General features: G+C 41.9%; 1 protein-coding gene and 1 long non-coding RNA gene across 2 annotated transcripts; both read left to right on the top strand.

Moving 5' to 3' along the window:
* Positions 1-687: 687 nt before the first annotated feature.
* On the top strand, positions 688-2285 carry LOC111590892 (uncharacterized). The gene is made up of 4 exons (XR_002750033.1): positions 688-759; positions 1635-1670; positions 1737-1909; positions 2120-2285. It is a non-coding gene; the product is annotated as an uncharacterized lncRNA (long non-coding RNA).
* A 295-nt stretch (positions 2286-2580) lies between these two features.
* On the top strand, positions 2581-4610 carry LOC103647512 (ribonucleoside-diphosphate reductase large subunit-like). Its single transcript, XM_020549362.3, has 6 exons — positions 2581-2810; positions 2894-2976; positions 3179-3444; positions 3535-3766; positions 3840-3917; positions 4450-4610. The coding sequence occupies exons 2-6, from the start codon at positions 2971-2973 to the stop codon at positions 4507-4509; spliced, it is 642 nt and encodes a 213-aa protein (XP_020404951.1). The 5' UTR covers positions 2581-2810; positions 2894-2970; the 3' UTR covers positions 4510-4610.
* Positions 4611-11682: the final 7072 nt, after the last annotated feature.

Genomic DNA, 11682 nt, shown 5'->3' on the forward strand with positions numbered 1-11682 from the left:
TTGATGTTCTTTTATAACCATGACTACTCTGCAGTCTGTTTTAACCTGGACATTTGTATTCCTTTTTGGCCCTTTCTCGCTCCCCTGATGTTCTATGCAATTATCTTGTTCCTGCTGATCAGCTTTTTTTGTTTTTCCATGCTTGTTACATTTCAGCTCCACCTTTGTAACCTCATTGTTTCTTTTTTTGTTGGAAGTTCTGAAAGTGTGGGTGATTGCTGGTTTAAAACCAGCCAAAAACCCATAGAAGAATAAGAAGTGCTCTGCATCTCCCCTGGTCTTAAATTCCATCCCAACTTGAGGTGTATATTTGCTGTCTATTGGTGCATTGTTTCCTTCTAATGCAGCTATCTGCTCACTCATAATGAAGGCATCGATCTGATCCTCTGTTAACTCTTCTTCACTTCCATCTGTTTTTTTAAATTCTGCAGCATCAAAGTTTTCACGAGCACTTGATGTTTCAACTGCCCTTCCATCTACATTTGGTGCACAATCAGGTAGTTGTTCTACATGCATTCCTTCAAAGAGATCTCTGTGGTATACTGCTTCACCATATTTAGATGCACCGGCTTCAATGCATCCCCCAAATGTCTCCTACATAAATACCCGTTATTTTTGTTAGTTGTTAGTTTATTTTTTTATTTTGTTTTGTTCTCAAATGTGTATTTGTCTGCATGATCAGATCATTTGGAGTTTTCGAGATGGATGATTTCGTACCTCGGCGTATGCACTTGAACATCCATCCACTTCAAAATTCTTGTATGTATTCTCCTCTGAGTTATGCTGCATATGTTTATTGCTTTTTCCCAAGCTCCACACCTTTCCTTGGACATGTTTGCATCTGCAAGCAGGGTGTCGCTCTCAAGAATCATTTGTGTGTATGTCTCCCATGGCTTTTCTAGTGTGGTGTTGTTCATGGTTTCATTTTGTGTGTCCATGCCACTATGCATTTCATTGCATTCATCACTTGCTGATTCTCCTTGTGAGTTACGTATCTGTTCCATCATCAGGTCCATGTATCCCCCCTGCATAATCATCAAGGCTCAATCAAATATTCATATTATATTTTCTGTGATAGGTGCATATTATTTTGTGTGTGTGTAGGGTGGCTGGGGTTTTCGTGCATTTTTTATTACCTGGTTTGACACATATGGGAACGACATTTGTGTGCACATCTGACTGCTTGGTGATTGTGTTGTTCCACTCTGAGTCAAAGAGGTTCCAGCCATCTATATTTTTGTTTATGCATTCATAAAAATCACAAAAGTCAGTTTTCAAACATGTGAATAGATTATCTTTCTCAATTGTAATTTCTAGAATTGAGATATAGCTACCTGACTACTTCCAATTATTCGCAATATATACTGTTGAAAATTGTTGATTTCATCTTGCGAGAATATGTTATTTTCTCTGACAGTCTTGGTAGTGTCATATTCATGAACCTGCAAAAGGGAAACAAAATTATGATCAGTTGTTTTTTTTGCATTGGCACATAAATTTAGGTGCCCATGGCTTTGTTCTATATGATGTTTTTTTGCAGCAAAGGCAGTAGATCACTTTTTTGGGGTGATGTAGGAGGAGCTTTTTTAAGAGGCCATGCATGTTATGACTTTTTTTTGAATTTGTTTTTGCAGACCTTGTTTATGGACATATAGCTAGACGAAATGCAGGTATGTTACCGCTGCTTTTTTATCTCTTATCATTGTCCTATGCAATTCATTTTTTTGTTGTGGCAGCTGTTGTGCTCTAGTCATCAAATAAGAAGGCATAGGTTGAGAAGATCATGGAGACCAAGCAAGTTTGGAGGCGGAGGCGTAGGGGCAAGTTCATGTAATAGGTTTGTTTTTTGTGTGGCAGATCATCATTGGATGGCTAATGGATAGTGTCAGGTTTCTCTCCAATTGCAGAGGTAATACAATCAAAGGTTCAGGGTTAGCCAAAAGTTGATGTATATATCTATCTTTTTTTGAAGTTCCTGTGTAATTTAAGATGTATGTGTTTTGGCGATTTTGCTTTTTTGGCATCGTGGGGGATTTTTAATTGGAGTCTAATTGGAGGAGGGGATGACAAATCTAATATGAGTTATTTTTACTTTTCTGTCTGATTCATGTGTTTGTAGGTTATTTTTACGTGGGTAGCACTGATTGAATGAGAGAAACAACAGTAAAATGAGGGCGTGGGGCTCAGATGTGAGTACCTTTTCAATTTCTTTGCCTCCACTGTCTCCTCCCATCTTTTTTTGTACTTTTTGTGCCCTTCTTTTCCTTGTATCTTTTGATTGCGTTTGCTCCTAGGGTTGGTTTTGGGGTTGCTGGCGGCTGGGGAGTAGGGGGAGTTGATCGTGCTTTTTTTTCTGTGTAAAGGATTTAGGGTTTTTTTGTGGCCTTTTGTTTTTGGACCACTTTTTGTGCCACTTTTTTCTGTTGGGGAGTATTGGGTTTGTGTTTTTTGTGGACTACGTACTTTTTAGGCCCACTTTTTATCCTTTTTATTTTTTGTTTTTAGTACTTTGTTTTGGGGCCCTTTTTGTATCTCTTGTTGAGCCTTTTTTATATCTTCTTTGTTGGGCTTTTGTTTTTTATTCCAAAGGTTCAATTTTTTGCAGGGGGCTGCTCACCGGTTATTGCTACTCTCTCACACACATCTGTTCTTGCCACTCTCTCTCTCTCACACACACACCAGTTGTTTGTCTTTCTGTCTGTGCTGACGTGGGGTTGTTGCCCCTGTTCTCTGTCGTGATTCGTGAAGCTGGTGGCGAGGATTGTTGTATCGAACCTGCACAAGAACACGAAGAAGTCATTCTCGGAGACGTAAGTAACGACTGACTTTGTTCTAATTTCATTCATTCATTTGGATTGGGTGGTGAGTTGGGGTGTGGCTGTTGTGGATGCAGGTTTAAGGACATGTACATGCAAACAAGAGATCCAGGCTGATGCCCCTCTAGTCACTGAAGATGTTTATGAAATCATCATGAAGGTGAGATTCTGGTTTTCCCCTGACACATTTCTGACAGGGGCACCTATGTAGACAGTGCTGATCTGTTTCTAGCAGTTGAATCCATTGTTCCATTCGTTTTTTACAAGGCTGTTTATCTCATACAGTAAATTTGTTGTGCCCTGCACAACACACCTTGTTGTAAATTGGCCCTCACATGACTCCAAATGATGTTACATTTCAGAATGCTGCTCGCTTGGACAGTGAGATAATTTATGATAGGGATTTCGACTACGACTATTTTGGCTTCAAAACTCTAGAGAGGTCTTACCTGTTGAAGCTTGATGGTAAGGTCGTTGAAAGGCTACAACAGATGTTAATGAAGGTTTCACTGGGGATACACAAGGAAGACATCGAGTCTGCCATCAGGACGTACCATCTGATGTCCCAGCGCTGGTTTACTCATGCTTCACCGATGCTTTTTTCAATGCTGGCACGTCGAGGCCCCAAGTACTGTGTCTTGTTTCCCTCCAGATGATGTCATTGTGGGTTCTGAAATTGTTTATTTACTGTTGCTTTTTCTGTGATGCGGTTAAGCAGCTGTTTTCTTATATGCATGAAAGATGACATCATTGAGGGAATCTATGAAACCCTCAAAGAGTGTGCTGTAATAAGCAAATCTGCTGGAGGAATTGGTGTCTCAGTTCATAATATCCGTGCTACTGAGAGTTATATTCGAGGAACAAATGGAACATCAAATGGAATTGTTCTTATGTTACGTGTCTTTAATGATACTGCTCGCTATGTTGATCAGGGTGGTGGCAAAAGAAAGGTTATGTTTCTTCATTATCGTCGCTTTTAGTTCCTTCATCTTCAGAAATTCTAACCAGCTTCTAAAACTTTAGGTGCATTTTGCTGTATACTTGGAGCCTTGGCATGCTGATATTTTTGAGTTCTTTGATCTGAGAAAGAACCCCAGGAAGGTATTCTATCTTGTATGTTGTCATTACACATTTTTTCCATTATGTTTGTTATATACATGTAAATGATCAGCCACATGATGCTGGAAAATATGTTAATAATAGACATATGGGTTGTAACTCCATGAGGTGTTTTGATGTGCATAGCACTCAACTGTTTGTTATCTTCTAACATGTTTTGATATGTGCCAACTGAATGGCCTATGGTTCTTCCTTTTTGGGTCTGTTATAGTTTTTGCCCTGAAATGGGAAAAGCCATGTGTTTATAACCCCAGAAAAGCAGTTGTGTGCCTATGTTCTGTTGTAAATCGCATTGGATACGGTTAACGCAAAAGCTTACTTTCATGTTTATAACCCCAGAAAAGAGGTGTTTTGCTGTATTTTTTGTTTTGTTTTGCTGCTGCTGTTTTGGTGTTGCTTACTTTCATGTTTTTGTTTGATGTTTGTTTTGATGTATTATATTGTAATAATTAGTATTGTATGCTACTATGCTTTTTTGTTCCATGTATGATTTTGTTTTAGTTTGTTTTTCTAGGTTCTTAAGGAATCAAGTGACGAGGAAAGGGAGCAAGCTGAAGAGATGATGAAGTACTAGGTATTTTTGTTTTGTTTTGCTGCTGCTGTTACGGTGTTGCTTACTTGTAATGTTTTGCTACTGCTGTTACGGTGTTAGATGTTTCCATGTTGTTGATGTTTTTTGTTTTGTTTTCTTTGCTGTATTTTTTGTTTTGTTTTGTTTTGCTGCTGCTATTTTGGTGTTGCTTACTTTCATGTTTTTTGTTTGATGTTTGTTTTGATGTATTATATTGTAATAATTAGTATTGTATGCTACTATGCTTTTTTGTTCCATGTATGATTTTGTTTTAGTTTGTTTTTCTAGGTTCTTAAGTGTCACACCCGGGTTTCGGGGCACCAAGACCCGGACGCGAACATAATCACCAGGTGTGCTGGGACCAAGTCTCACACATATGATGAATCATGGCACAGGATCGAATGTCACATCTTTACTACATAGCAGGAGTTATGTACAAAATAAATAAATAATTACATTATAAGGAGACAACGGTCCAACAACCCAAAGTTGACTGGGAGACGACGGCCTAGATCTCTCACGAACACATCACAACATCCTCCATGCGCCTCATCCTGCGGTACCTGTTCTTGACCTGTGGGGGGGGGGGGGGTGTGAGACAACAAGAGTGAGCTCACATACGTTCATAGCTCAACAAGTTGTGGGGAATAATGTGCATGAACTCGCCAAAGGTGGGAGCTCACGTGAAGTGTAAGGCTTACCAAAGGAGATGGTTAGAGCTGAGCATTGCTTTTAAAGTTGGTCACAATTTTATTAGCAGTTACTAAGTATAAGTAAATACCAACCCAAATAAATAGTAGAACAAAAGTAACAACATCACCTGCGATGCAATGCATATGACAAATTGAATTTAGTTCCATAAATTAATCATGTGAGTGTCCGAGCCGCTCATGACCGTGAGCACGGCTAGTATACCAGTTTTACACTCTGCAGAGGTTGCGCATCTTTACCCACAAGTCGTGTTACCCATTTGCCACGGAGTTGATCAGACTCCATACACCTCTACCAAGGAAGCGAGGCAGGGTACCACTACGAGGCCTTTACAAAGTTCCACTAGCTTCAGACTACCCGCTACAGTTTATAGGAAGCTCTAGTGCAGGGTTCTTGCCTGACCGCCATCGCAGCAAAATCAACCAAGGACCTCCCTACACTGACCACTCCCCTACTGCCCTTGCCCCTTTCGGGTAAGGTAGCCCTCCACTAGCTTTCCTAGTTAATCAGCCAAGGGCGTCCCATTATACCCTTGTGGTAGCACTGTTTTCCCGGGTGGTTCTCCATGTTCCCATTAACATAATGATCTTATCATGAATAATAATAATAAACAGATAATAAAAAGTATAACAATGAGTGATGAATATCTTTATACCCAAAGCCACATAAAGCAATAGCATATACTACCCAAAAAGTTTGTAGTAAAACCAGTGGTGATACAAGGTATAAAGATAGTCAAAATCTAGAGTATCCTATTGGGTCCCAGCAAAATTAACCTATGCAGATCATTATGATTAATAAGAACATGAATAGGTAAAAGAAGTGATCAAGGGCACAACTTGCCTTCAATGAGCTCCTGCTCAGCTATCTCTACCAGCTGAACCCCAGAATCCTCTGTAGCTTGCTCGTCTACTCGCATCAACACAATACATACATAGTATAGCAAAAATTAACATTACACCAAACATATAAATAATGCGCACAGTAATAATCTAGACACTAAAATATGATCACAGGAACTCGAATCATTAAATTTGGAGTTATAGATTTTAAGATATGAATTTCTGAAGATTTTATGTGCTTAATATAAGATTAAGTGCTAGATAAATTTTAATTCCAATTTCATGTTAAAACAGAGACACTAATGGTTAGACAATAGTACTATAAAAATTTAGGAACTGGAATGGACCAATTTGGAGTTCATATGCATTTTCTATGAATTAAACAAGTTTCTAGATTTATTTTTGTATTAAAAATCGATTTCTAATATTAATTTCCTATTTTCCCAAGTTTCTGGATCGGGCCTCAAATACAGAGAAGTGCAGGGGCTGGCGCGTAAAAATTCCTAAGACTCTGAGTACAGTCACCCAGGATGGCGGGTTATTTTCTAAAATCTATAAGGGCTCTTTAGTAAAAAGGCCATCGCAAAGGGGTACGTATCGCACGCGGCTGTTGGATTAGAAGTCTATGGCTGATCATCTCTTGCGGCGCGATCTAATTTCCACCGTGCCTACGCAGATCAACGACGAGTATTCAGCTAAGCGAAGGGGGTAAACCCCGATCTAATATTGGCCCTTCATCAAAGGACCAACGACCAGGAGTCGTCTTCTACCTCAAGCCGCTATCCTTCCCTGGTACACGCCGGACTACGACAACAGCAAAGGAGTACCGATGATGGAGGAGGGGGGGGGGGTTCTCACCATTGATGGAGGCAGAGCTGACCGGCCGACGATGGAAAGCAGTGCGCGGCGAGGCATAGGTCCAAGCGTTCGACACCCTTCCGAGCATGCCCAGGTCGGCGACACAATCGGACGACGGTGCCCGAGAAGTGAGTTCTCGCGGCCAGCGGTAGCCACCATGCCGCGAACAAGCAGCACCAGATGACCACCCGCACTGGCAGACACACGCCATTCCACTACTCGTGGTTTCTATCGGCACATAGTCGCATCTATGGCTACAACATGGCGGTAGTCGCAGGGCATTCACGCGGCGGTGCCCTACCTTTTCTCTTTTAGCGACGATGGCGAGCGGTGGTTCGGAGCTAGCTCATATAGATAGGAGAAGCGACACATAGCTATATAGGGCTCGGGCCAGAGACCGGAACGGCCAGCTAGAGACCCCTGATTCCCACGGAGCGCGCAGAGAACTCGCGTTCTGTTTGAGGGAGGAGGAATCGGTCCGAACCGGCCATCCGCGATCCTGGCGAGAAGAACGACTCGGTGCCGTGGGCCCACCAGTCAGTGGCATGAGCGTGGGGCGCACAGCGCGGTGTGAGACACCGAGGACCCAGGCCCGCACGTCAGTGACTTCACAGAAAAGAAAAAGGGAACGAGGAAATGGGCTGCCGTGGGGTAGAAGAGAGAAAGAGTGGGCCGAATTGGAGAAGCCAGCCCAAACTAGGTTTTAGTCTTTTCCTTTTTATTTTCTTCTCTCCCTCTTTTCAAATTCAAGTTGTATTCAAATTTAATTCAAACTCTTGTGACCCATTATTACAGTTTATACTTGCAACATTGAGAGATACTAATTCTGGAGGTATTTATTTACATATATTATTTATTTATTCATATCCTTTACCTCTTTCTCTTCTCCATATTTCTAGAATTCCCTTTAGGGTTTAAACTCTAATTTAGGTGTTGTCATATTTATTTCTACATTATTGTCACATTGTCACAAAAAAATGCACACACAATGAAACCTCAGCATGATGCACAATTTAATGATTTTTATTAATCCTTTGTTTATTTTATGAGGTGTTCACATGCAATGATAATTAGAGATTGGCACACATGTATTCAAAGGAATATGATTTTCTCTTTTTAGAGATTTTTTTTACAAAGTGGGTATTACAAATCCTACCCCCCCTTAAAAAGAATCTCGTCCTCGAGATTTAGGAAGGACTAGGGATACAATAAGTTTGGTCTAGAATTTTAGTTTCTCATTTGGGTTTTGGAAATCAAAGTTTTGTTCAAGTTTTTACATAACGGTTAGTAGACGATTTGGAAGACATGGATATTGTATGTCTAGCCATCTATTAGGTCAGATGAGGTACGATTATGGCAAGTAGGGGTTGTGGCAAGGGTATAATAAGGAAAAACTTCATCCAGAACTGTGGACCTTGATTCCGCTGGCGATTCAACTTGATCTTTGAAGACTTGAGTTGATGCTTATCCTTTCCTTGATGAGGTTGATCTTCTTTGCCTTGGTGTCTTGGTTAAAACAGCTGTGGGTAGGGCAGGCTATATGTGGGGTAGGTTGAAATCTGGTTTGATGTTGGGTTGGAATGGACGACCATCATGAACATGTTGGATAGGTTAGAATCTTGTTTTGAAATAGAAAGATTAAGCAACCTATCAAGAATACTTAGGTTGTTTGTGTATGGCCAAGTTGGTCTAGGGCACCAATTTAGGGTAAATATGTGTTATAGGGGTAGGGTCTAATCTTTTTCACCACTATTAACTAACATGTTTAAGTAACCCACATTAGATTAAATATGATCTAGATTAGATTGGTATAACGAGATTAAACTAAATAAGATCTAGAATATATTCATATGACTAGTTTAGTTTAAATAAGATTTAATTAATTTAGATTAAATCATGGTTGTTACACTAGTGTGGGATAAATATGTTTATTAGGGCAAGATGAATCCACAAGGATAAGGTAGAATCTTTTGAGGTCAGTTAGATCTTATTAGGATAAGATAAAATCTTTTCAAGATAAGATGAATCTATTAAGGCAAGAGAGAATATTTTAAGATAAGGTGGAGCTATTAAACTGGATATATTTTTAATAGGGAATATTTTTAGTTTGTATAGTCATCTTATGATTTTTTATGCCTATACGTATATGTAGATGTAATTGTGGACATTACTCCACAACTCATCACACTCAATCAAAGATCCAAATCATACAAGTATCATAAGAACAAGCACTCAAGTGTATAGATACCTAAAAAAATAGTTTATTTTTGTTCCTAAGAGTAGGTCTCCTATTCCTAAAGGTCACTTTAGGCACTGGGTTTCAAAATATGAAATCCATATTTGTCTTTAGAAAGAAAAGGTAAGAATAATCAGAGTAAGCGGAAATGGATGAGAAAAGATCAGAGTAGCAAAGATAAGTAGATAATGGTTGTCCAGTTCTATCTAGGTTTCGTCCTACAGTCAACATTCCTCTGATACCACTTCTGTCACACCCGGGTTTCGGGGCACCAAGACCCGGGCGCGAACATAATCACCAGGTGTGCTGGGACCAAGTCTCACACATATGATGAATCATGGCACAGGATCGAATGTCACATCTTTACTACATAGCAGGAGTTATGTACAAAATAAATAAATAATTACATTATAAGGAGACAACGGTCCAGCAACCCAAAGTTGACTGGGAGACGACGGCCTAGATCTCTCACGAACACATCACAACATCCTCCATGCGCCTCATCCTGCGGTACCTGTTCTTGACCTGTGGGGGGGTGTGAGACAGCAAGAGTGAGCTCACATACGTTCATAGCTCAACAAGTTGTGGGGAATAATGTGCATGGACTCGCCAAAGGTGGGAGCTCACGTGAAGTGTAAGGCTTACCAAAGGAGATGGTTAGAGCTGAGCATTGCTTTTAAAGTTGGTCACAATTTTATTAGCATTTACTAAGTATAAGTAAATACCAACCCAATTAAATAGTAGAACAAAAGTAACAACATCACCTGCGATGCAATGCATATGACAAATTGAATTTAGTTCCATAAATTAATCATGTGAGTGTCCGAGCCGCTCATGACCGTGAGCACGGCTAGTATACCAGTTTTACACTCTGCAGAGGTTGCGCATCTTTACCCACAAGTCGTGTTACCCATTTGCCACGGAGTTGATCAGACTCCATACACCTCTACTGAAAGGGAATTAGGCTTACACCTAGTTCCTAAATAATTTTGGTGATTGAATTGCCCAACACAAATCTTCGGACTAACTAGTTTGCCCAAGTGTATAGATTATACAGGTGTAAAAGGTTCACACTCAGCCAATAAAAAGACCAAGTTTTGGATTCAATAAAGGAGCAAAGGGGCAACCGAGGGCACCCCTGGTCTGGCGCACCGGACTGTCCGGTGTGCCACCGGACAGTGAACAGTACCTGTCCGGTGCACCAGGGGACTCAGACTCAAACTCTTCACCCTCGGGAATTCTCGGAAGCCGGCGCGCTATAATTCACCGGACTGTCCGGTGTGCACCGGACATGTCCGGTGCTCCAAGGAAGCGCGGTCTCCAGAACTCGCCAGCCTCGGGTTCGCGCGGCAGCCGCCCCGCTAAAATTCACCGGACTGTCCGGTGTACACCGGACTGTCCGGTGTGACAGCGGAGCAACGGCTCCCTGCGGCGCCAACGGCTCCCTGCGGAGCATTTAATGCGCGCGCAGCGCGCGCAGACGTCAGAGTTGCCCATGCCGGTGCACCGGACATCAAACAGTACATGTCCGGTGTGCACCGGACACCCAGGCAGGCCCACAAGTCAGAAGCTCCAACGGCTAGAATCCAACGGCAGTGATGACGTGGCAGGGGCACCGGACTGTCCGGTGTGCACCGGACTGTCCGGTGCGCCATTGAGCAGAAGCCTTCAGCCAACGGTCAAGTTTGGTGGTTGGGGCTATAAATACCCCAACCACCCCACCATTCATTGCATCCAAGTTTTCCACTTCTCAACTACTACAAGAGCTCTAGCATTCAATTCTAGACACACTAAAGAGATCAAATCCTCTCCAATTCCACACAAAGCCCTAGTGACTAGTGAGAGTGATTTGCCGTGTTCATTTGAGCTCTTGCGCTTGGATTGCTTCTTTTCTTTCTCACTTGTTCTTGAGATCACAACTCCATTGTAATCAAGGCAAGAGGCACCAATTGTGTGGTGGCCCTTGCGGGGAAGTTTTGTTCCCGGCTTTGATTAGAGAAGAGAAGCTCACTCGGTCCGAGGGACCGTTTGAGAGAGGGAAGGGTTGAAAGAGACCCGGCCTTTGTGGCCTCCTCAACGGGGAGTAGGTTTGCAAGAACCGAACCTCGGTAAAACAAATCTCCGTGTCTCACTTGCTTATTCGCTTGGGATTTGTTTTGCGCCCTCTCTCTCGGACTCGTTTATATTTCTAACGCTAACCCGGCTTGTAGTTGTGTTTATATTTGTAAATTTCAGTTTCGCCCTATTCACCCCCCCTCTAGGCGACTATCAATTGGTATCAGAACCCGATGCTTCATTAGAGCCTAACCGCTCGAAGTGATGTCGGGAGATCACGCCAAGAAGGAGATGGAGACCGGCGAAAAGCCCACTACAAGCCACGGGAGCACTTCATCGGAAGAGTCCCGCACCAAAAGGAGGGAGAAGAAGAAGAGCTCCTCCAACAAAGGGAAGGAGAAGAAATCTTCTTCTCACCACAAAGAGAAGAAGGAAAAATCTTCTTCCCACAAGCCGCATCGGAAAGGCGACAAG

Source organism: Zea mays, chromosome 2 (genome assembly GCF_902167145.1).
Source record: "Zea mays cultivar B73 chromosome 2, Zm-B73-REFERENCE-NAM-5.0, whole genome shotgun sequence".
Lineage (NCBI taxonomy): Eukaryota > Viridiplantae > Streptophyta > Magnoliopsida > Poales > Poaceae > Zea > Zea mays.